Source organism: Panthera onca, chromosome B2 (assembly GCF_046562875.1).
Source record: "Panthera onca isolate mPanOnc1 chromosome B2, mPanOnc1 haplotype 2, whole genome shotgun sequence".
Taxonomy (NCBI): Eukaryota; Metazoa; Chordata; class Mammalia; order Carnivora; family Felidae; genus Panthera; species Panthera onca.
Window position 1 is genome coordinate 57,256,403 of NC_138343.1, and position 26,766 is coordinate 57,283,168.

The 26,766-nt window shown below is 35.8% G+C and overlaps 1 protein-coding gene across 9 annotated transcripts in view; it reads left to right on the forward strand.

The window, feature by feature from the left end:
- Positions 1–22,618, forward strand: part of PHF3 (PHD finger protein 3) — an 82,596-nt gene extending 59,978 nt beyond the window's left edge. For all 9 annotated transcript variants that reach the window (XM_060615846.3, XM_060615851.3, XM_060615847.3 and 6 more), the window contains 11 exons: positions 2,484–2,667; positions 4,639–4,786; positions 4,883–5,039; positions 7,328–7,444; positions 9,624–9,755; positions 10,332–10,467; positions 13,526–13,721; positions 14,208–14,355; positions 16,340–16,429; positions 18,498–18,693; positions 18,918–22,618. In XM_060615846.3, the coding sequence (XP_060471829.1) occupies positions 2,484–2,667; positions 4,639–4,786; positions 4,883–5,039; positions 7,328–7,444; positions 9,624–9,755; positions 10,332–10,467; positions 13,526–13,721; positions 14,208–14,355; positions 16,340–16,429; positions 18,498–18,693; positions 18,918–21,037 (3,624 nt within the window). In that variant the 3' untranslated portion in view covers positions 21,038–22,618. The remainder of the gene's footprint in view (positions 1–2,483; positions 2,668–4,638; positions 4,787–4,882; positions 5,040–7,327; positions 7,445–9,623; positions 9,756–10,331; positions 10,468–13,525; positions 13,722–14,207; positions 14,356–16,339; positions 16,430–18,497; positions 18,694–18,917) is intronic.
- The last annotated feature ends 4,148 nt before the right edge of the window (positions 22,619–26,766 follow it).

Here is a 26,766-nt window from a genome sequence, read left to right on the forward strand (position 1 = left end):
AAGTGGTAATAAGCTCTACAGTGTACTTGCTAATAAGCTTTTAAAAAAAAGTTTTCCAGCTCATAAATATCTATCTACTAATTCTTAAACTATATTTGACATTGTCTTCAGGTAGAAGAGTTATTTTGTCTCTGTAAGGAAAAGTAAACTTAATTCTTTTGACATTGTCCCAGTGTTTGCTTGGAACCTTCACTTAAGAATTTCTATCTTAGAGTTATCAGTTTTCCCTAATCTTATATTTTTAACTGATTTCTGAAAGTATTTCCTAAATAGAAATTTCAAGATATTTAATCTATTACAGGAGAAATGTATAAAAGATTCAGTGCTATATCTGATTGAATTTTTATGTTTTATTGTCTGCCTTTTTGTTACCTATGAATTTTCTATTCTTACAGAAATTTGTTATTTTATAATGCTAGCGAAGAGTACAGTGGCAACATATATATGTGGATAGTCAACTATAATAATCCAAAAGACAGTGAACATGAATTGGAGAGTTAAGAAGGAAGTTTGGAAATCTTTTAGTTCAGCCATTTAGATTGAAGAATATAAGCATGTTTTCTCCAAAGTCATCTCCATTATTTACAAACTCAGTTTTTTGAGACATTCTTTATATAACAAAACTGGATTAAGTTGCAGTTTGCCAGTACTTGTAGCACCCAGCAATTTCTGTCTGACCAGACTTTTTGAGAATCAGATTATGTCCTTCTGGCATTTGCTATTGCTTTCTCTGTTGATTTGATGAGCGCCAAAGTCACTGATGGTATAGAATTGAGAACTCCATTGAGAATAGTTTATAGCACATCTTTGGAAAACTTCTGTTAATCATTAACTATTAATCATCACTTCTTGGATATAATATTTTGACCATTTAGAAATATAGCTCATTGTTTTGTCATTTAGCTAAGTTATTTCCATCCTGTCTAAAAAGACATAAAACATTGTAAATGTTTTGAGAGACCACTCTGTCCACTCTCTGTGTCAGAAAAGAAGTTGAGGTTGGTCTGATTTTGTAAATACATGTGCCCTTCAGGTTATTACTGCTTCCTTTTCTTTTTACTGATGAACTCTGTTGAATTTTGTTTGCACTTGTCTGATTTTAGTTTCTGGAATCTGCTTTTTAAGTTATCACTTCCTATCCCTAGATTTTATGTTGAACCATGTGTTGAGTTCCTATTGTGTGCCAAGTGTGGTACCAGACTTGGGTGTATAGCACTGATTAAGATATGTTCCTGGTCTCAAGTAATTCTAGTTGGAAAGATAGAAAATGAGTAAATAAAAAATGAGAGGATTCCTAGTCTAGAGAAAATTAGTGGTTTTTTTTTGTATGTACTCTAATTAAAACCTATGATTATATATGCCTATACACAGGGTTCTTCTCCCTGTCTTTCAAACACTACCATGATGTGATTAATTACTTTAAAGGGTTTTAGAATTCTAGTTCTGTAGTAGTTCTTTGTGGGCTATAATCAGGATGAGAATAGCAGGTATCCTGATGGTTTGTTCTACTTTATGGGAGCTAAAATTGCTAATAGATACAATGAAAAAAAATTGAACACTTGCTGTAGATGGATGTGATTTCATTTGTTTTAGAAAGTGGTGAAGAACATAGATACCTATTTCTCCACAATCTCTCCCTCCTTTTTCCATATCCACAGCTAAGAGAACTCTTATTATCTTGTATCTAATTTTCTTGCTAATATCACTACCTGGAAAGTGATATCCATGTTTTTTAAGTTTTCCTTTATAGGCTATTATGTGTTCTGCAGAAAATAGGTGCTTGACAAATGGATTTTTTTTTTTTTTAAATTTTTTTTTTTTTTTTTAACGTTTATTTATTTTTTTGAGACAGAGAGAGACAGAGCATGAACGGGGGAGGGTCACAGAGAGAGGGAGACACAGAATCCGAAACAGGCTCCAGGCTCTGAGCTGTCCGCACAGAGCCCGACGCGGGGCTCGAACCCACGGACCGTGAGATCATGACCTGAGCCGAAGTCGGATGCTCAACCGACCGAGCCACCCAGGCGCCCCTTGACAAATGGATTTTGAATGAAAGGGCAAATCTCCTTTTTGCTACTAATTGAGAGTTATTTGTGTACATCTTTAAAAATAACCTTTTAAGTATTGGGCTAAAGAATATAATGTTTGCTGGGGTGCCTGGGTGACTTAGTTAAGCGTCTGACTTCCATTCAGGACATGATCTCATGGTCCGTGGTTTTGAGCCCTGTATCAGGCTCTGTGTTGATGGTGTGGAGCCTGCTGGTTTTCTCTCTTCCTTTCTCTTTCTGCCCCTCCCCCATTCACACTTTCTCTCTTTCTCAAGAATAAATAAACTTAAAAAAAAAAAAAGAATATAATATTTGCTATCTTAATGGATTGTAATACTAATTAGGTTTAATTTTTTTTTTTTTTAATCAATATACTCTTGAGCCTTGCTTTAGTAATTTTCATTCTAATGAATTAAATACTTTTTCCCCCCCCAGGAATCTGGTGAAGGCAAAAACTCATCAGACTGTAGAGATAGTGAAATAAAAAAATGGCAGCTAGCTCCTCTTCGAAAGATGGGACAACCGGTTTTACCTCGGAGATCCTCAGAAGAAAAAAGTGAAAAAATACCAAAAGAACCTTCAACTGTTATTTGTACAGGAGAAAAAGGTTCCAAACAAGGTAGTAAGATTAATAAAAATTATTATACACTAATAAAGCTATATTTATTTTATACACTATCAATTAGTATATTTAGGGAAATTTAACCATTTTAATATTTTAATGACAACAAAAATATGTGATTTACCTTTCTTGAAATTAAAAACTATTGCTCTAAATTCTGGGAAGTACAAATGAATTTAATAAGACCCCACCCTCATGGCTCTTAAATACGAATAGTAGAAGACAGATGGTGTGCTCTATCACGGCATTTAGGCACTATGAAGAAAAAATATAGTATTGGGGTAAAGAATTTTGATTTTGAAAAAAATCAAATGAGGTTGAAGTTGGTGAAGGAGGTATTGTTGGATTGTGAAGAGAGGAGAAAAAGTGTAAAATAATGTTTGGGAAAGTGGGAAAACAAGTTTACCAGGAAAACTTAATAGGATTAGGGCAGCAGATTGAGTTATCTACTTCAGTTTTGTGGTTATGAATTTATAGGGAGATCTGTTAGCATTAGTGTTTTTTCTCCAGTTGCCTTCAACTGTTTGTAGGCTGTTTGGGTGAAGGTTAAGGCTGGCTTTCACCAGGTTGTGGTTTTGCAAATACAGATGTTTAAAGCAGAGAGGATAAAGGTGTTTTGAATGCAAGGGTGTGGTAACAATGTTGGACTGTTTAATTAAAGTTGGTTATGTGGGAAAATGAGGACACAAATGGTAAAAAATGATAGATTTAAGTTGGGGCACCTTGGCTCAGTAGAAGAGCATGCGACTCTTGATCTTGGGGTTGTGAATTTAAGCTCCATGTGTAAAGATTACTTAAAAAATAAAATCTAAAAAAAAAAAAGAACTGTTGGAATGAAGAGATTCTAGAATAAATAAGTCGGTATGGTAGAAGGTCAGAGTACTGAGATGTTTCACATAGAGACTTTGGAGATGTTACATGAATTAGTAATGTTGGAATGAAAAATCATTTGAAAAGCTTAACATGTCAAATTAACAATATCAAGCACAATTGTTTTAAAACCAGAGATTCATCAATTTTGTGGTACTGGAAAAATCATTAAATTATCTGCTCACCTAATAAATTCAGATCATATTTTCTAAATAGTTTTTAAAATTTTTGTTTTTGAAGATTTTATTTTTAAGTAGTCTCTACACCCAACGTGGGGCTCCAACTCACAACCCCAAGATCAAGAGTCTCACGCTCCACTGACTGAGCCAGCCTGGAGCCCCTTAATATTATATTATGTGAAAAGAAACTAGCTCTAAAAACCATTATCTAAAATGGGAAAAGGTGGGGGTGCTTGGCTGGCTCAGTCAGAATAGTGTGTGACTCTTGATCTCAAGGTTGTGAGTTTGAGCCCCACATGGGGTATAGAGATTACTTAAATTAAAAAAATAAAATGGGTAAAGGGCATATGCACTTCATAGGTCCACTTTTTAGTCACTTAATTTATAATTAAAATTCATTTAAATTAGAATTTTTTTGGTGAGGTATAATTGGCATATAACATTAGTTTCCAGCATATGACAATAATTTGATATTTGTATGTATTGCAGAATGGTCACGATAAGTCTAGTTAACATGTCACCATATGTAGAATAGAATTTTAATGTCAGGAATATTTCAATATGGGTTCTGATGTTATTTCTATTTTTTAAAAAATGTTTATTTTGAGAGAGAGTGCGCACGTACATGTGCACAAGCGGGGGAGGGGCAGAAAAAGGGAGAGAGAATCCTAAGCAGGCTCTGTGCTGTCAGAGCAGAGCCTGTTGTGGGGCTCAGTCTCACCAACGATGAGGTCATGACCTGAACCAAGTTAAGGGTCAGATGCTTAACCGATTGAGCCACCCAGGTACCCCCTGATCTTATTTCTAAATAGTGATTTTTTAATCAGTCAATTTTGTTTAGAAGCTTAACAGTATGCACTAAAAAGGAAGATATCTTTTTAAAAACAGTTTAATGAATTTTGTTATTTGTTTAAATTAGGGGCTCATGAGAAGCAAGAGATAAGAAAGAAGAAAATTGAAAAGGGAGTGCCTAATGTGCATCCTCCTGCTACTTCTACTTCCAAGCCTTCTGCAGATCAGATCAGACAAAGTGTCAGACATTCTCTTAAAGACATTCTTATGAAAAGGTAACACACGTTATTATTGTAGAGGATTGAATCACATATGCTTACTATATGCTTATTATTGTATTTGAAGAATAATTGAATTATTCTAATTTTAAGACTTACAGAGTCCAATTTGAAGGTGCCAGAGGAAAAAGCAGCAAAAGTTGCCACAAAAATTGAAAAAGAGCTTTTCTCTTTTTTTCGGGACACAGATGCTAAATATAAGAACAAATACAGAAGTTTGATGTTTAATCTGAAAGATCCTAAAAACAATGTAAGTATGTTTTGTTCATGTCTATACCTGTTTAAGCTTCCAGCTTTCCTGAATATATTGGAATTTTAAGATTATAATACAACAGATCTATAATTTATTTCTTAAAGTGAGAATGTGTCATTTTATTTTATTATTTTTTATTTAAAAAAATATTTTTTTAACATTTTTTTATGTTTTGAGAGCGAGAGAGAGCATGAGCTCTGAGCTGAAGTCCAACACTTAACTGCCACCCTGGCACCTTGTGTCATTGTTTTAAAAAATTTTTTTCAGTATTTATTTTTGAGAGAGACAGAGTATGAATGGGTGAGGGGCAGAGAGAGAAGGAGACACAGAATTCGAAGCAGGCTCCAGGCTCCGAGCTGTCATCACAGAGCCCGACACGGGACTCAAACTCATGAACTGTGAAATCATGACCTGAGGTGAAGTTGGACACTTAACTGAGCCACCCAGGTGCCCCGAGACTGTGTCGTTTTAATAGTCTTTCGCTACTGCACTGAATTATGAATTCTGAATAGTGGTAACTAGTGTTCTGTAATGAGTCTATTAAAATGTAAACTGCTAAGTCTGTCTTAACCTGATTTATGTGAATTTTCTTTCCGTTATGTCCCTTATTTAATCCAATTTATTAAAAATTTACTCAAATGTATTCTTTAAAAACTCTGTTAAGCTAAAATTCATAACAAATACTGTAATGGTACTTCTTTTTGTTTGTTTGTTTGTTTATTTTTGAGGGTAGGGGAAGGGTCAGGGTGAGAGGGAGAGAGAATCCCAAGCAGTCTCTGAGCAGTCAGCTGAACTCAGGAATTGTGAGATCATGACCTGAGCTGACACCAGGAGTTGGATGCTTAACTTATTGAGCCACCCAGGCGCCCCACTATAATGGTACTTCTGATTTGAATCTAAAAGCAGAGCAGCAGTACTTAAAAAAAAAATTATGTAAAAAATACTATTGTAAAACGTTTCGTTGGGGCATTTGGGTGCCTCAGTCAGCTGAGCGTCTGACTTCAGCTCGGATCATGATTTCACAGTTCACAAGTTCCAACGCTGTGTTGGGCTCTGTGCTGACAGCTCAGAGCCTGGAGCCTGCTTCAGATTCTGCCTCTCTCTCTCTCTCTCTCTCTCTCTGCCCCTCCCCCACTCGTACTCTGTCTCTATCTCTCAAAAATAAACATTAAAAAAAACATTTTGTTAATTCAAATAAGACTTTAATTCTAAATATCTTTTAGCAGTGAGGCAAATATTAATTGAACTGTTAATCATTTTCTGGCATTTCTTGTTCGAGACTTAGAGGAAATCTAAAAGCTATGTATATGAATGCAAACTCCTTACGTATTTGCTTAAGTTTTATAAGATTTTCACATAAGTGATAACAGTTTGTCAATTTGTATAATGATAGTTGCAATAGTATGTGATATGAGGTATTTTCTTAAAGTATATACTAACAGCTACTTAAGAGAAATCTACATTGTATAATCTGTCATCATAGTCCAGGGGATCAGATACTTCTTGAATTATATAGTCTGGAAGCTTTTCTTCAGTAAGTAAACATTTATTTCCATTGGGTTTCTTTCTTGCAGTTGGTTCTTTGCTCTGGAGTCCCTCCCAAGCCTGTTAAAATTTAAACTATGAAATCTTAAAAATATGAAAGACCTCACATTCAATAAAATTCTTTTATGTGGTACCTTGCTATTTACTACAGGTTGGCTATTATGACAGAGTGTATCACTGGGAATGCTCTGAGACAGAATCTTCTTTTGGGGGAGGGTGGGAGTAGGGGAACAGTTTTAATACAATTTTTGGATAGATGTTATAATGGTTCTACTGTACCTGTTTCTTCACTATGTGTTGATATTTTTAAATTTATTTTTTAAATGTTTATTTATTTATTTTGAGAGAGACAGAGGGAGTGTGAGTGGGGAGGGTCAGAAAGAGAAAGTGAGAGAGAGAATCCCAAGCAAGCTCTGCATTGTTAACGCAGTTTGTGATCCCACGAACCAAGAAATCGTGACCTGAGCTGAAATCAAGAGTCAGATGTTTAACCAGCTGAGCTACGCAGGTGCCCCTGTGTTGATTTTTTATATGAAAGGTGTGTTTGTTACCTTAGATGAGAAGTTCCTAGAATACAAGGTTGTCAGTAAATCTCTTTGTAGTAGATGATTTATAAATAGACATTTGTAAATCCGGTTTAAATATTGCATCTTTATTTATTACAAATTTTTATACAGCAGTTCCAATTTCTTTTAAAAATGTTTTCTTCCCTTTTTATTCCCATTTTTAAATATTTCCAGATATTATTTAAAAAAGTACTGAAAGGAGAAGTAACCCCTGATCATCTTATAAGAATGAGTCCAGAAGAACTAGCTTCTAAAGAGTTAGCTGCTTGGAGACGGAGAGAAAACAGACATGTAAGATTATCTATGAATATGTGTTTGGCTATATCAGAACCTGTATTTTTCAGCCATAGGGGAGAAATTATATATATACACAGAGGTAATTTAACAGAGTGCGCAGTAATACACACTTCTGTTCTATGCTTCTTCTAAGTTACTTATCTTCCATTAACTGAGTTCTTAAATTTAATCTTTTGTTTTCCCTATCTCTGCTGCTTTTTTCTCATTTTCTTCAGTTAGAAGGTTACATAATTAACTTGTGTTTTGTTATATTTCATAAATCAGAAAGATGGGAAATTAGGCACATTTTTTCTTAATCACGTCTATACTTTTCAGAAGCACGATTTGAAGGTATAATGAATATTGGTAATTTGTAGTGCTAGATTAAGTCAAAATGAAAATTTTACAGGTTTATAATCCCTTATCATTCAAATTTCAAACACCAAAAGGTCAGAAAAACAAGGATTTTTTTCCCTTAACACATTTATTGATAAAACCTGACCCAAATTGTCACATATGAATGCTCTTATTTACAGAAATGTTGTGGGCTTAAGTAGCTCTGTCCCAGGTCTGACTGAGGTGTTACGTAACATAAATAGTATGTGCAGCATAGTCCATTTTTAAAATTAGAAAGTTCTGAAAGTCACCAGTGCCAGGAGTTTTCATTTAGGTGTTGTGAACTTGAAATAACCTTTAAAGATTCATTAAGTGAATGTGTGACTTAGGGTTATTGTGGCAGTGGGATAACCACATTATCTACTAGTTTGATTACAGTGGCCTCAGAATATTGGCTTTTTAAAATTTACTTATTTTTTATTTTTGAGAGAGAAAGAGCATGAGCAGGGGAGAGGGGCAGAGAGAGAGAGAGAATAGTAAGCAGGCTCCATGCTTAGTGCAGAGCCTGACGTGGGGCTTGATCCCATGATCTGAGCAAAATCACGAGTTGTAGGCTCAACCGACTGAGCCACTCAGGTGCCCTAGAATGTTAGCTTTTCATTCTAGAAAGTATTGGTTATTTACAGTTCATAGGAATTCTACATGATTTACCTGATTCTTTTTTCCATAATACTTGCATCTCAGGTATTAAGCCTCCATGTGGATCTTCTGCTAAATCTAGTTTGAAGCACAGGGCCTTGATTTCTTTTTTCTTTTTTTTTTTTTTTTTTTTTTTTTTTTAATTTTTTTTTAACGTTTATTTATTTTTGAGACAGAGAGAGACAGAGCATGAACGGGGGAAGGTCAGAGAGAGGGAGACACAGAATCTGAAACAGGCTCCAGGCTCTGAGCTGTCAGCACAGAGCCCGACGCGGGGCTTGAACTCACGGACCACGAGATCATGACCTGAGCCGAAGTCGGCCGCTTAACCGACTGAGCCACCCAGGCACCCCGGCCTTGATTTCATATATTACACTTATTCACATGTTTCTTCACTTTCACCCTGTGTAATTTTTCCTCTTAATTTGAAAATAGTATCACCTCATCTTTCTCTCCATGTCCCAAATATGTACACGCCTCTCTTCTGCATTGAAATGTGGCTGCAAGTATTACCTGCTTTGGAGACCAGCTTGTTCTTCCTTTAGGCCATGTATCTGATTTCTTTCTTTAAAGGATGATTTGCATATAACAGGCAAAATAAATGACCATCTTTACCTTTCTTAACCTGTTCCACTCTCAGCTACTTTTTACTATACTAGTTTTTGCTACACTTGCTTATTATTGTGTTGCCAGGCTTGTTCATCGTCACAAAGTAAGCTTGGTCAGGAGAAAACTGATAGGGGACTACCTGATAATTTTTGGTATTTGAATAAACTTCCACTATTTGGGGGAGTGTTAAGAACATCAAGTTAGGAATCTGAGGAAAATAATTCCCATTTCCCTGTGGCAGCTGCTACTATACTAAATCAGAAAGCAGGTAAATATCATGTTTCAACCCTTTGCAAATTACATTGCACTTTAGCTCCTTCTGGTTAATTTATGTGTGAACTTCTCATGGCTTATAAACCCAGCACTTAAAACAGTCTCTGACATTTGTAAGTACTCAGTGTATATTTGTTGTTTGAGAGACCACCTAAAGATTAAAAATCATCTATGATGATTTTTTTCATTTTTAGATAAGCTCTTACTATTTAAAGTTGTACATTTGGAAATATGTATATTTCAATTGTGAAATGTTTCTTTAAAATATTTCCTTTAGACCATAGAGATGATTGAGAAAGAGCAGAGAGAAGTGGAAAGACGGCCAATCACAAAAATAACTCATAAAGGTGAAATAGAAATTGAGAGTGATGCCCCAATGAAGGAACAGGAAGCAGCCATGGAGATTCAGGTAAAAATTATAATAGTGTCATGTTTGTAGTGCTCAAAACATGAAGATTCAGTGATTTATTTGCCTCAGATGTTCTTTAAGTTGAAAGAAGATTTTTAAAAATATATATATTTTAAAGTAGTTTATTTCATTGGTTTCATGGTTTTTTTGAGAGTGTTTACAGTATTGTTTCTCTGTATGTAAAGTGCAGGCTATCTGCATCACAGGCATCTCTTAAACACTTGTTTAAATGTAGATTCTCAGGATCTGTAGGACTTCGCGAATTCTTCAGTAGGCCTATAAATCTGTAGGTGCTTCTTAGACTGGTTTGAGAGTGTAGTACAGCTTTTATTTTCAAATATCAGTGAGAAAATAATAGGAAATCTTGTTAGAGGCCTTAAAGAATGAAGACTGAAGAATGTCTTGAGTTTTTGCTCTACTTTAAGTCATAATTAATATCTAGCATTTATTTTATAAAGAAATAGTGAAAAACAACCTGTGAATGGAATAGCTTTCATGTATCAATATGAAATATAAGTTGATTTTTAATAATCGGGACAAAATTTTGTCTGCTGAAACTTTTTATTCCTTTTTTAGGAACCTACAGCTAACAAGTCATTGGAGAAGACAGAAGGATCTGAAAAACAGAAAGAAGAGATTGATTCTATGTCTAAAGATACCACTAGTCAACATAGACAACATCTTTTTGATCTTAACTGTAAAATTTGCATAGGTAATTGGAAATTTTTCCTTTCTTCTTTTTTTTTAGTGTTTATTTTAGAGAGAGAGAGAGAGACAGTACGAGTTTGGGGGGGGAGGGGTAGAGAGAGGGAGACACAGAATCTGAAGCAGGCTCCAGGCTCTGAGCCATCAGCACAGCCCAACATGGGGCTCAAACTCAGGAACAGTGAGATCATGACCTGAGCCGGAGTTGGATGCTCAACTGACTGAGCCACTGAGGCACTCTTGGAAATTTTTCATTCTGAAATGTTGCTTTCACTTTGAAAGGGGGATACTTGTATTTGTAATCTAAATAGGTTTTTGTTTTCTCTGTACTGGTGGTGGGGTACCTGCTCACTCCTTTTGAGGAGTAGCACAGTTTTAGAGTGACTGCTCTTCAGAGTTGAGGTATAGTTTGATACTATCATATAGTTTGCTAACTAGAATTAATTGTATTATGTAAGATCTGAACTTAACCAACTCAGAGTCAAAAGACTAGAATTTAAGCATTAGAGTAGGCATCAGAACTGTTGCACAGTTGTGATGGTATTGTCATTTACTAGGTGAAGGAATAAAACAGCATTCATATTTTATTATTATATATAACAAATGAAACAAATCCCAAAATATCTCTTCTCTAGTATTCTTATATCTGGCCATTCATTCAGTAAATATTTACTGAAATCTTTTTTGCCGAGCACTTTCTGGTGCAGTGAACGAGTCAGATATTATACAGGCTTTAAGAGAAACCATAAAGCCTAGTGGGAAAGACAGGCAGGTGATGATTTGAGTAGAAGTACAGTCATAAGTGTCTTTAGCTAGCAGGAAGACTTAGCCTAGAGTGAGGCATTGGGGGGACTTGAATTGATATTTAAGCTGAGACATGAAGACTGAAAGGGGAAGACCATTCTGAATACTGGGAATGGCATGAGCTTGAATTGAATTCAAGAAGAGGAGAGAGGCATGTGATTTGTTTGAAGAGATACTTTAGGGATCACATTTTGTATTATTGCCTTTCGAACTTCAGATTGTGACTTCTTAGTGAAATCAAGTTAGTAAGTAGTTACTAGCATTTCAAAAACAAAAACAATATGAAATACCACAGTGAATTACTCTTATAAAGATGTGTACCATTTTGTGAAACTTTAATTCTGGTTATTTATATATAACCAAAATAATACACACATACACACACGTGTATATACACACACATACACAGATGTGTTGAGTGTGTGTGTATAAGTAATGGATCATGAGATAAAATATGACTTTACAGATCATGATCAGAATACTGAAAATCTACTTTTACAGCCACATTTAAGATTTTGGTCTTTTATCTAAGAGCAGTGGATACTGATTGAAGGGTTTTTTAGCAAGGGAATGGCATGATCAAATTGGAATTTTATGAAGATCTCTCTGACTGTGGTGAGAAGGTATTACAGTGGGAGAAACCAAGGGAGGAAGGAGGGAAACTCGATAGGAAGCCTCTGCACTAGTCCAATGTGAGATGAAGATGGTTTTAATTAGAGTGATTAGAGCAGTAATTGGAGATGGAAGTAAGTGGAGGCTTTGAGATAATCACGTTAGGTAATATTGATAGATGCTAGAGATGGGCTAGATTTAGGGCATAAGAAATAGGGATGTATAAGGAAGAATTTAAATTATATTTAATCATATCTTCTCAAAATCGTGTTTATATATTTTACCGTCTGTACAAGATTAAAGACTTAAAGGGCAGAGAGAATGTTTTTAGACTTTGTTGTTCTTTTTTTTAAGTTTATTTATTTGAGAGAGAGATGGCTCAAGTGGGGGGAAGAGGTAGCAAGAGAGGGAGACAGGCTCCTCACTGTCAGCTTGGAGCCTGACATGGGGATCGAACCCACGAAAACCCAGGAGATCATGACCTGAGCTGAAATCAAGAGTCGGATGCTTAACCGACTAAGCCACCTAAGTTCCCCAAGACGTTACTATTCTTAAAGAAAGCTATCCATGGTCTAATAGTATTTTTAAGTTCACCCATGTAGTTCTATCTTAATAAAAAATACTTAGTGATTTCTATTAACTTTAATAATTTCCATGGTAATATTTTAGTAAATGTAATGTTAGCACACAAAAACATTTGTTAAACACTACTAGACCTAACCTATTTTCAGAAAGTTTGAGTGATTTGTTTCCTTCTTGGTGCTATAGCCTAAAACCAGTGTCATTTTTTAAACTTTACTAACATTTTTCATGTTTAGTAACTGTACTATGCATTTATGTTATGAGGTGCTGCTATATGTAACACAAAGTAGGATACAGATTTTTTTTTACTCAGTTCTTTTTCAAGTAACTTCTCTTGGAATTTGGTCTAATTTAGTTTAAAATTGGTAGGGGGTCACCTGGGTGGCTCAGTTTGTTGAGCATCTGACTTTTGATTTCAGCTCGGGGTCATGTTCCCAGTATTGTGGGATTAAGCCCTGCATCTGGTTCTACGCTGAGTGTGGAGCCTGCCTGGATTCTCTCTCTCTCCCCCCTGACCCCCTCCCCTGCTTGCCTTTTCTCTCTCTAAATAAAAAAAAAAGAAAAATTGCTAGGGAATCAAGAAACTTAGTTTAAAAATGTTTGTTTATTTATTTTGAGAGAGATAGCGATAGCACAAGCAGAGGAAGGGCAGAGACAGAGAGGGAGAGAGAATCCCAAGCAGGCTCCATGTTGTCAGCACAGAGCCCGGTATGGGGCTCCATCTCAGAAACCGTGAGATCGTGACCTGAGCCGAAAGCAAGAGTCAGATGCTTAACCGACTGAGCCACCCAGGTATCCCAAGAAACTTATTTTAGATTCTAGTTATAATGTTTCCATTTCAGCTTATCTAAGTTGCTTAATATCCTTTTTCCCTAATTTTTCACATCAATTAGAGAGATGTAATATAACACAGCATGAGAAATGATGATAGTTAAAAATTACCCCAGGAAATCTAAGGTTATGCAACAATTCCATCAGAAACACTGAATAACTCTTGAAGTGAAATGGATGAAGTTACAGGAATTTCAGTTTACAAAAATGGTTTGTTTGGTGTCATCTGATGTTAGGTCGAATGGCACCACCTGTAGATGATCTTTCTCCAAAAAAAGTTAAAGTTGTTGTTGGAGTATCTCGTAAACATTCAGATAATGAAGCAGAAAGTATAGCAGATGCACTGTCTTCAACCTCAAACATCTTGGCTTCTGAATTCTTTGAAGAGGAAAAACAAGAGTCTCCGAAATCAACATTCTCTCCTGCCCCACGGTAATTTTCTTTTAGCTGTAACTTCAATAATTATTATAGATCTTTGCCAAATTATACTTGGATGTCTTCAAATATGGAAAAGTGAAATATTTCTTAGGAACCTTTCTTTTGAGAAAAGAACTGTACCTTCTTAAACATTAAACTAATTGAGATAAAAGAATAAGACTTAAAATTAATTTAGAGATTTGAGTCTGTGTGTGGGGACTTGACTTTAAAATTCCTTTTAATTATGTTGGTCCCAAGAGGTGGGAGATAGGTCATTAAATAAAAATTGCTCACACCTCTGTACCTTCATCTGAGCCACCCGTGAAGGATATTGTAAGTCATGACTATGTAAATATGAACGTACTTTCATCTTTAATCAATAGCCTTTATGTATTTTGGCTTTCTTGACATGCTAAAATAGAAATAATTGATGACTTAGTAGAAAATGTATTTATTCATGACCATATCTTTAGGCTGAAAATTTCTAATGTCCTGTTTTAGACCAGAGATGCCTGGAACTGTTGAAGTTGAGTCTACTTTCCTGGCTCGATTGAACTTTATCTGGAAAGGTTTTATCAACATGCCTTCTGTAGCAAAATTTGTTACCAAAGCCTACCCAGTATCTGGTTCCCCTGAGTATTTGACAGAGGTACTGTGAACTTTTCTTGCCGTTTTCTGCTTGGGTTGACATATGTGCTTCCAAAAGAAGTAGGAGAGAAAATGATATTATAAATAATAATGTTTTATTTCATTCATAAGTATGTTGACAGTGATGCTTAGAACCATTCAATTAATGAAGTTTTGAGTTCACAACTGAAGTTTTTGAACTGTAGATAATTGTATTCTGAAAGTTTTCACCCTACAAATCCTGTACTGTAAGATGTATGTCAGAGAATTAAAAATTAATGAGAGTCTGCATGGATATCATGAGTTTTTCTTTAAAGGATTGACCTACTTAGTATGGACTTTGAAGGTGTTAGCCTGTCAAGAAGATTTTTTTCTATGTTAACAAGTCTAATTCTCCTGTTGCTTATGTTTCCCCTACTGCATGACTACAGCTCTTTTCTGCCTCTGTGAATGAGATGTAGGTGATAGTTGAAACATTACAGTAAGGTGACAGTCCCATGAGACCCAATGATCATAGTTGCTCCAGGTATCCTTGGTTGGTTTTATACCTGAAAGAATTGGATGGAACTGTCATGCAACATTTATGGAAAATAAGCAGTTACAGTATTATATTATGAAAAATGAGAAAGTATGACATTTTTGAACTATTTTGAAAAGTTGTGTTTTTCTTTTGTTTTAGGAAGTAGGAAAATAATTCAGTACATGTACTGTATTTTTGTTGAGATTGTATTTTCTGTTATGTTTGTATCTAAACTGTTGCATCCATTCTCAGTCTCCTGATCATGAAGGCAAAAATTAAAAAAGAAAAAAAAATTCTTTCCAGTATTTCAAAAGTCTTAAATTGTATATATGCCTATTTTTCTTTAAAGACTAACAAACTTTTCTTTATATTAGGCTGAAATTAGTTTAAGTGTAATGGTGCCTAACGTTGATCAGTTTATTTGTTTAGCATTGTGTTTTAATAAACAACCTAATTATTACTTCTATATTTAGTTTGCTTGGCAAATAATATTTTAGAAATGTTGATTTTATAAGAGGAAAATTAAATGGACCCATGATGCTTTTCTTTTTGAACAAATCTCTTTAGAAATTTAGTCTTTGATCAGTCCATGGTGAAGAGAACTCTTCTTTTAAATTGGAAAGAAGTCCTGAATTATGGAATTTGAATTTAAACAAAACTATTCTCCTTTCTTAGTTTCTAAGGTTGCTTTCCAGAATTCCACCTCTGCTTTTTACTACTTTTAGTTTAGGACTAAAGTCCCAAATAAAATATTAAAGCAATTAATAATAATTTAAATACACTTAAATCAAATTTACTATCAATTAATTATGCTTTCTATGAATTTTTTCAGCTTCATAGAAAAATAGAAATACACTGATTAAAGTTTTAAATATTTTCAGTTACATAGTTCTTCACTTAATTTAGGTATAGTCATCTGTTTTCAGAAAATTCTACTGTTAAAAAAAAAATGAACTTGCAGTATTACAGTGTTCTGTACCGTGGAGAAGTACACTCTATAATTATAGTTGGTAACTTCTGAAATCCAGCTGTTAATGATTAAATGATATCCTTGCCCACTACCACCAAAAAAGGGGTGAGGGGGTAGGAGTGGGCGGAATAGAAAAACAATCTCTAATATTCTGATTCTGAAATCTGTTGTACTCTTCCTGGATTGTCGGTGTGTCTTTTGCTTGCCACTGCTTCACTTTCCTGTGCCTGTTTTTCCTACTGGGAACTGACATGACCTCAGATTCTATCTCACATGTATCTTGGGCACCAACCTTGGTTATTTGAGGTTGACAATTGAGGCACCCAGCTTGGTTATTTGAGGTTGACATTTGAGGTAAATCCTGATTGCTATCCCTGTACTTTGTTATGTTCTATGATGCAAATCTTTTTATTTACTTGTTTTTTATTACCAATTTTAAATTACTCTTAGAGTAAATTATGAATATTACAGTAAAGATATTCTGTATATACTGATCACCTTCATTTTTTACTATAGGATCTACCAGATAGTATTCAAGTAGGTGGCAGGATATCACCTCAGACAGTTTGGGATTATGTTGAAAAAATTAAAGCATCAGGAACCAAGGTAAGGAAAATTTCTTTTGTTACACCTGCATGAGAGAGCACTTGAAAAGTAAATCATGAGAGTTCTTATGCAGGGAACCCTAGGGGGTAGGAGCCACTACAAATTCTGAATCTACATAGTGTGCTTGACAAAACTGAACTAAAGCCATTTGCTAAAGCTCAGAACAGCTCAGCATTCTTCCTGTGGGTTTTTCTTTCCTTCTGGTATGCTTTCTTAGTGATTTCTGTCAGTGTTTTGAAAGAAATGTTTTAAAGTAAGTATTGAGATTCCTCCTGGGATTGTGCCTTGCTTTGATTATAGACATTTGTTTAGTTAGGGCATAGGCTAAGAGACCTTAAAATATAGTGGCAACAAAGAGACCCTAAAAATATAGTGGCTCTAAGTATATAGAAGTTTATTTTTATTAAAATTTTTTTTAATGTTTATTTACTTTTGAGAGAGAAAGAGAGGGAGAGTGAGAGCGACAGAGCGTGAGCAGGGGAGGGACAAAGAGAATGTAAAGCAGGCTCCAGGCTCAGAGCTGTCAGCACAGAGTCTGACGTGGGACTCAAACCCATGAACCATGAAATCATGACCTGAGCCAAAGTCGGATGCTTAACCAGCTGAGCCACCCAGGCGCCCCTATTTAATTTTAAAAGTTTATTTATTTATTTTGAGAGAGTGGGGAGGGGGGAAGGGGAGGGTCAGAAAGAGAGGGAGTGAGAGAGAATCTCAAGCAGGTCCCTCACTGTCAGTGCAGAGCCTGACTTGGGGCTCTAACTCATGACCGTGAGCTCATGACCTGAGCCGAAACCAAGAATCAGATGCTCAACCAACTGAGCCACCCAGGCACCCCCTGAAGTTTGTTTGCTTAAAAAATTTTAAAGTTTATTTATTCTGAGAGAGAGCATGAGTGGGGTAGGGGCAGAGAGAGAGGGAAAGAGAATTTCATGCAAGCTCCACACTGTCAGTGCAGAGCCTGACGTGGGTCTCGAACTCCCGAACTGTGAGATCATGATCTGACCTGATACAAGGGTCAGACGCTTAACCAACTGAGCCACCCAGGCGTTATGAATATATATTTTTCAATATAGGTTTTAGAATTTAAATTAATACAGTATTAGAATACAAAGAAACTTTGAAGCATTGTAGAAAAGTTACAACACTTATTTGCTATCACTTTCTCATGATAGTAAAAGTCATAAGAATTGGGGAGGTATTCCCTTGGATATTTTGGGAATCATTCTTGGCCTACCCATATACTTCTGCCCAGTATTTTATAATATGCCTCCTTCCTGAACTGACTGAAACACACCCCTAAAAGAGGACAGTTTAGATGACAGACCTTTTATAAGAGAGCCGTAGTTTAGCTCATTTACATGTTCTGTACAGGAACTTCTATCAATTTAGGCTTTGTAGCAGGTCTGTCTCTCTTCATTTTGACTATGTATGTTCATGAAAAGACATCTCATTTTTTTACACTACCAAATTGATACTACATTGGGATTCTCTTTTCTATTGGAAACAAATTCTAGAACCTAGAGGCAAACAAATAAGTTCCTGAGTAAACCAAATGATTTCATAAAACGTATGGCTTTTATGTATTTCAGTTCTTTTCACCCAGTCTCCATTCTGGATTTTCACTGGATTTGAGTTTTTTTGTGTATGTGTACATGGCAGGGTGGTGGTAGGTGATATTAATTTTCAGTATACTGAAAACACAGGCAACCATTTGTGGAGATTATGAGATAGGAAATAAGGATATAGTGTAGATATCAAAGGACTCGGGTTTAAATACCTTCTCTGTTACTGACAATTGTGTCACCTTGAGCAAATTAATTACTGTGGGACTCAGTGTCTTATGGGACACCTTCAGATAAAACAGATCTGTCAGTGGGTCAGCAAACATCTTTTCCTAAGAGTTCCTTCCTTTTACTATTTTTATCTGCATTTAAGTTGGCAAATCATGTTTTTCAGTAATCATCATTATAAAATTTACTGGATTATTACTAGTTGAGAAATGATATTTAAAACCCAGCTATTCTTTAGGTTATTATTTTAAACAGTCATTTATGATTTTCTTGAATAGGAAATTTGTGTGGTTCGCTTCACACCTGTAACTGAAGAAGATCAGATTTCTTATACTTTGCTGTTTGCATACTTCAGTAGCAGAAAGCGCTATGGAGTAGCTGCTAACAACATGAAGCAGGTTAAGGATATGTACCTTATTCCTTTGGGTGCCGCAGATAAAATTCCACACCCTCTTGTGCCTTTTGATGGACCTGGTAGGTATACATTTTAATAATAAGAGTATGAATAAAAAAAAGTGGGAGGTGAGACCAGAGTGAGAAGACAGACTCTGCTTGCATTCTTGGGTTTCAGCCCTCTGGAGCTGACTTCACAGGGACAGGCACCCACCTAATAGGCTGTAATAAGCTAGATGCAAAAATGTACCCTGTGTTGTAATGGTTGAAAATGACTATTCATTGATGTTTTTTATTTTATACAGGGCTTGAACTGCATAGACCCAATCTGTTGTTGGGCTTAATTATTCGTCAAAAACTGAAGCGGCAACATAGTGCTAGTGTTAGCACTAGTCATACAGCCGAGACTTCTGAAAGCATACCAATGGCATTGCCACCTGACAAAAAAAGTAAGATGGAAGTTTCCACAGAAGAAACACCAGAGGAAGAAAATGACTTTTTTAATTCTTTTACAACTGTATTACACAAGCAGAGAAATAAACCTCAGCAAACTCTTCAGGAAGACCTTCCAACAGTAATTGAACCTTTAGTGGAAGTCACCAAACAAGAGCCACCAAAACCTTTAAGATTCCTTCCTGGGGTATTGATTGGCTGGGAAAATCAGCCTTCTACTCTGGAATTAGCAAATAAACCTCTTCCTGTGGATGATATACTTCAGAGCCTTTTGGGCACTACTGGTCAGGTATATGAACAGACTCAATCAGTGATAGAACAAAACACTCTTAAAGAAATTCCTTTTCTAAGTGAGCAAGCTGACCCCAAAGCAGAGAAAGTAGATAAAGTGGAAGTAACTGATGGTGAAGCCAAGGAGGTAAAGGTCAAAGTAGATGATCTTTCAGAGTCTACAGGTAATTCAGTAGTAGGAGAAGAAACATCAGTAATGGGTTCTTCTTCCATTTCTCCTGGACCTTTGACGAGTCTTAGCCTCAGAGGTAAACCACCAGATGTTTCTACAGAAGCATTCTTAACAAATTTATCAATTCAGTCGAAACAGGAAGAAACTGTGGAGAATAAAGAGAGAACGTTAAAAAGGCAGCTGCTGCAAGATCAAGAGAATAATTTGCAAGATAATCGGACTTCAAATACTAGTTCTCCATGCAGGTCTAATGTAGGAAAAGGAAACATAGATAGTAATGTCAGTTGCAGTGAAAACCTTGTTGCTAATACAACAAGGTCCCCACAGTTTATCAACTTGAAACGGGATCCTAGACAAGCAGCAGGACGAAGTCAGCAGATAACTGCTTCAGAAAACAAAGATGGAGATATTTGCCGGAATGGAGAAAAACACACCCTGCCTGGTCTGTCACACAAGGAGCACTTAACAGAACAAATCAATGTAGAGGAAAAGTTGTCTTCTGTAGAGAAGAGCTCGTGTGTTCAGCAGGGTGATAATTCAGGGGTTGCACAAAACTCACCGTCAGTAGAAAACATACACACTTCTCAAGCAGAACAAACAAAACCCTTACAGGAGGATATTTTAATGCAAAATATCGAAACTGTGCACCCATTTCGAAGAGGATCCACAGCGACAACATCTCATTTTGAAGGTGGAAACACATGTCAATCAGAATTTCCTTCTAAAAGCATCAACTTTACTTCCAGAAGCACCAGCCCCAGAACAAGTGCAAACTTTTCACCCATGAGGCCACAGCAGCCCAACCTTCAGCATCTCAAGTCTAGCCCCCCTGGATTTCCATTTCCAGGACCTCCTAATTTTCCCCCACAAAGCATGTTTGGATTTCCACCACATTTACCACCTCCTTTACTTCCCCCTCCAGGCTTTGGCTTTGCTCAAAATCCCATGGTTCCCTGGCCACCTGTTGTTCACCTGACAGGCCAACCACAACGTATGATGGGTCCCCTTTCACAAACATCAAGGTATATAGGCCCACAAAATTTTTACCAGGTTAAAGACATTCGAAGACCAGAAAGGCGCCATAGTGACCCTTGGGGTAGGCAAGACCAACAGCAACTGGATAGGCCATTTAATAGGGGTAAAGGGGATCGACAGAGATTTTATAGTGATTCACACCATTTGAAAAGAGAGCGACATGAAAAGGAATGGGAGCAAGAGTCTGAAAGGCATAGACGCAGAGACAGAACCCAAGACAAGGACAGAGACAGAAAAAGGGAGGAAGGGCACAAAGATAAAGAGAGGGCACGGTTGTCACATGGTGATCGAGGAGCAGATGGAAAAGCAAGCCGGGATAGTAGGAATGTAGACAAGAAACCAGATAAACCTAAAAGTGAAGACCATGAAAAGGACAAAGAACGAGAGAAAAGTAAACATAGAGAAGGAGAAAAGGACAGAGATAGGTACCACAAAGATAGGGACCACACTGACAGAGCTAAAAGCAAAAGGTAAAATTTGCAGGCTGCTTCAAGATTACATTTAAATAACTTAAATGTTGTATCTTAAAAACTTTATGATTGCCTGCTAGGATTGTGCCATCTTTTAAATTTTTAATATTGGTGGTTTGCAGAACAATAAAATCTGTGTGTTGGTGCAGAGTGCTCTCTGTACCAGTGCTCATCATCCCTTCTTCATACCAACTGTCCCTAGTTCTAGGAATTTAATATTTTTAAAAGTTTTACATTGCTGTATATTCAAAGATTTGTTTTATTAATATGCAATAAAGGCTTAGAAATTTTAGTTTTATTCCTTACTTGGTAAATATGGTTAACTATGGAGTATATTTACTGCCTCTAGTGAATGTCCTTTATATAATGACTAATTTGAGAGTAATGTGTGCTCTGTAAGTTTGTTTAAATTGCACTGTTTTTAAAGAAACTGTAGAGGAGAAACAGAACGCCAAGCAACTTCATAATCAGATTATATTAATCATTTAGTTGAGCAGTTTTTGACCAAGAATCAGACGCCCAAGGAGTACATTTCTTGCTTTAATCTGCACTCATTGAAGGCATTTATTACCATTACTACAACTTTGTGGTAGGCCATTTCTTTCCTTTTCATTTTTGGCTCTTTGGAAACTTGAATACTTAAGCTTGTACATGATCTTGTGTTTTGCTATCCTTTTTACTGTAAAATGTAAATATTTTAAGGGATATTTTGATTCTAAATATGATAAAAGAATTTCTCACCTATTTTGTGTGTGTGATTTGAAATTCAGTAGTCAAAGTATTCTTTAAAGCTTTAATTATCATCAGATGCTAAACCCTTACTCCACCAAGGGCATAGAGCCATAGCTCTCTAAATCAGGCAATAGATGAGGGAAAAAACGATTTCTGTACCATAGATTACAGGCTATTGAGGTAAATCATGTAGTTCTAAAGAGGCTATGGATTAAGAACTAATGAAAAACTGTTGTAGCTATAGCTCACTTTATAGGTATGTTTCTGAAAACTTGTATACCATCAAAATTTGGTACACTGACTAATCATTTCAGAACTTTTATTTTAGAGAAACATGTGAATCTCTTTGGAACATGTGTAATTTGTTGGTGGAGGAGAGGGGATAACTACAGTTTTGTATGCTAGTACTTCTTGAAATAGAAAACACCTGGAGGCTGTTGTTAATCCAAATTTAAATTTACTTACACCCTAAATTACCTACTGTATTGATTGCTATAATTTAAACCAATAGCTACCAAAAGTTACTAGCACTTGAGGCCAAAAAAGAAAAAACAGTATTTTTGCTCCTCTGTATTAATGAAGAAAAATATAAATGACTTTACAGAATTAAAAAGATAAAGTTGATTTTCTTAAAAAGTATAAAGATTACAGTTAAAAATAGGTTTTGAAAATGAGTCAGCTTTGGTGTTCTCACTGGAGAGAAAAGGAGCTGAAATTCAAAACCAAACATTTTGTCTAACTTGCAATAACTTGCAACCCTTTTTTTTGTCATCCTTATCCTCTGAAATTAATGATCAAAAAGTTCTGAAACAGAGGACTTGTATTTAAATAAAGTTTGTTTAATTTTGGTCTACTTTTCTTTTGGAAATTAACTTGTTAGAAAACTAGTCAGTTTGCAAACAAAACTTAAGGTTGGTCATCTTTTGCAGCATTATGAAGAAATTGTTCAGGGTTTTACTTAAAAAACAACAAAAACCAAAAACAAATCCCTCAAACCAAAAAAATTACCTTTTTGATTTCAACTATGTATGTTAGTAAGTCTGCTTCCCCTGATTAATCTGATAGGGGTGGTGGTGGGGGAGTTGAGTAGACATTGAATTTTTGTTTGTTTGTTTGGTAAGGTAAAAATGGGTTAACCAATGGAAGAAAGCCTTTAAGTTAGTTTTTTATTACTTCTTAGCCAGTAGTTTCTTATATATATTGTGATGCTTTCATATTTCATCGGAGCTTGATCTCATAGAGGCTCCTATTAGTGGTGGCCATCTCCTGAGATTACAGGGCTACTAAGTGTTAAAACCAGGTCTCTTACCCTTGTTGACTGAAACATTGTGGTGATTAGGGGGAGTATAGGCATTTTGACTGAGGTTTTAACTTGGGAGGGAAGGGAAATGAGAAAAATTTTCAGTGAGTAGTAGATCCAAAGCCATTCTCAGTCTTTTAAAGTCTTACCTACAAACCAGCCTTAACACAAATGTGAGTTAAATGAGGTTCCTCTTTGTTTCTCCTGTCTTAAGGACAGCTTAATCTTCAAAAAATTTGATGCTTTTTAAAATTTAGAACCATCTTCAGACAGATTCTACATACCTCTCTTAAGTAAAATGTACCAGGGTGTCTCAATACCAAAAAGTCCACCTCTTGTCATCCTTGCAATAAGAAAGCCTCTGTGAGCCCTCTGTTATGTCAGACGTTGTGTGGAGCACTTTATATAAACCTTGGGCAGCCTGAAAGGTGAAGACTGACTTACCTCAGAGGTCTCTTGAGGAAACTTGTACTTAGGGGGAAAGAAAAAAAAAAAGTGCCCAAGGTTAGACTGCTATTGTCAGAACTGGAATTTAGCTCAGTTCCACTTTTCTTCAAAGTCTGCATGCCAGTTGTATGAGAATTGAGATCAGGAGAGAGGGACAAAAGCCTGATTACCGTATATGCCTTTTGTAGCCCTTTTCCTCTCTATTCCACCAGCCTGTCTGTGGTGAATAGCCCAACTCCTCAAAGTGAGCAGGAAGATGAAAAGTGTGGGTTCCCTTGTATAGATCTGCAAAGTTTATCTTCGTTTCAAATCCTAATTCTCAAGTTCTCTTTTATTCTCTATTGGTGCTGTGACAAATTATTAAAAAGTTAGTGGCCTAAAACCACACTTTATTATCATACATTTCTATAGATCAGAAGTCTGATGCAGATCTCAGGTTGAGATCAATGTGTCCTTCTCTGGAGGCCTTAGGAGAAAAATCCATTCCCCTTGTCTTTTCCAGCTTTTAGAGGCCACTCACTTTCCTTGCCTCAAGGTCCCTTCCTTCAATTCAAAGCCACCTCTGATCCTTCTGATTCCCTCATCCACTTTTAAGGGGCCCTTGTGATATATTAGGCCCACCCAGGTAATCCAGGATAACCTTCCTATTTTAAGGTCGCTGATGAGGAACTTGAGTTCCATTTGAGACCTCAATTCCCTCTTGCCATATAACCTATTTATAGGTACCAGGGATTAGGATGTAGACAGCTTTAAGGGACCATTCTATTTACCACAATTCTTGACTTGCTGATTGTAACTTGTGGGTGAACTAAGTTTTTGGAGTTAAAACACATCTAGGATCATAGTAAATATGTTTAAAAGTTAAGAAAAATACCAACAATAGATAAGAAAATGGAGTGACAGTTAAACCACTTGGCTATATAAAACTAGTTAACTGCTAAATTTCTAATCAGGTATGGTCTTAGTTTTTAATTGTAGCTATGTTTTTAAAGAAGGATATGAATCAAGTTAAAATGCATTATGAGAGCTTGCTAATGAACCAGATTTTATTAAAGCGAATAGTTTACGTAATTTTAACATTTAAATATACCAGTTGCACTATTTCAGTCTGCTCAGATCCCTTTAAAACACTGGTCAAGTTACCACTTAAATAATGACTACAAAGGACAATGTTTGTAATCAACTATTGACATTTGTCTCCCAAGGCAAATCTTGAATAGAATTGGTTACTACTTTTAAAAAGGTGTCAACCCTGATTCTTTGATTCCTGTTTCATAAAGAATTTCAGTAATTCATGTATAGAGCAAGAAATTTTAGGTTAAGAGCTAGAAAGGTCTTGAAAACACGAGTCTACTTTATAGATGCAGAACAGAGTCTTTGGGTGGGGGAAACCGGAGTACTTAAAGAAGAGGCAGTGAATTCAATATAACTACCAATATCCCTAAATACCTTTTTCTGTGAAGTAATTCAGTGTGTGTATGGACATATCTGCCCAAGCTGTAAATTAAAAATATTCCTTATTTTAAAAGAGAATACTTCCCTCCTCTGTCCCCAAGTCAATTTTTTGCAGCAACTTTGTTGAATCTTTTAAAAGATAAACATTGCCTTAATTTTTTTATTTAAATCAAGTTAACATATAGTGTAATAATGGTTTCAGGAGAATTTAGTGATTCATCACCTGTAACACCCAGTGCTCATCCCAGCAAGTTCCCGCCTTAATGCCCATCACCCATTTAGCCCATTTCCCTGCCCACCCTCCCCTCCAGCAACCCTGTTTGTTCTCTGTATTTAAGGGTCTTATGGTTTGCCTGCCTCTTTGTTGTTATATTTTTCCTTCCCTTCTATGTTCATCTCTTTTGTTTCTTAAATTTCACATGAGTGAAATCATATGTCTTTCGCTGATTTATTTCACTTAGCATAATACCTTCTAGGTCCACCCACATTGTTGCAAATGGCAAGATTTCATTCTTTTTGATCGCTGAGTAAATACTCCATTGTGTGTGTGTATACACACACACACCACATCTTTATCCATTCATCAGTGGATGGACATTTGGATTTTTTCCATAATTTGTTGTTGATAGTGCTGCTATAACCATTGGGGTGCGTGTGCCCCTTTGAGTCAGTGTTTTTGTATCCTTTGGATAAATACATAGTAGTGCAATTGCTGGATCCCTAATAGGGTAGTTCTATTTTTAATTTTTTTAAGGAACCTCCACACTGTTTTCCAGAGTGGCTGCACCAGTTTGCATTCTTACCAACAGTGCAAAAGTGTTCCCTTTTTTCTGTAGCCTCATCTGCCTCCTCTATTGTTTCCTGTGTTAATTTTAACCTTTCTGACAGATATGAGGCATTCACCTTACTATAAAACATGTTTGCATTCAACACTTTGTGTTTCAGAAGCATTGTAATGTTTATAGTAAAGTTATCTTAAAGGGTTTCTGTATCAATTACTTCTATTTTGTGCTGGAAAAACATTACAGGAAATCTTCAACACTATCATCCCAAAGATAGCAAAAATGAATAATGATAATTCACATGAAATTTAAAAATTTTTACATGTTTTATTTATTTTTGAGAGAGAGCGCGGGAGTTGGAGAGGGGCAGCATGACCCGGAGATCATGACCTGAGCTGAAGTCTGATACTTAACTGACTGAGCCACCCAGGTACTCCCACACATGAAATTTTAGATTTTACAGTAAAAAAAAAAAAAAAAAAAAAAAGTTTTCGAGTCATTTTGATTTATAGGAAATTGGTAGATAGCAGTTTTAAATTCTTACTTATTTGGTGCCTATTCTATTTGGTGCTTGATTCTTGGAATTGAGTGGTGAGCAGTACCATTCGCCTCCAGTCTTGGAGCTTGCAGTGTAGTGCAGAAGACAAGTGATCACATCTTCATGTGAAAACTGCAGCTGTGAGAAGCAACTTTAACAGTAATTCTCAAACTTTTTGGTTTCAGGATCTTTTTACTCTTTAAAAAGTTATGGAGAACCCAAAAAATGGGTTGTATCATTTAGCATATTAGAAATTAAGATGTTATAATTTACAAATAATTAACTTATTTAACACTGATCCTTATGTTAATGTAACATTTGTGTGAAAAATAACTTACACTAAATTTGGTAAGAATGTCATGGTTTTCATTTTTGCACATCTCTGGATTCTCTTAACTGCCTCTGCATTCAGTGTTTTGCAATATGTCATCTCATTTGATATATATGAAGAAAACCTGGCTTCACATGGAATTGTCATT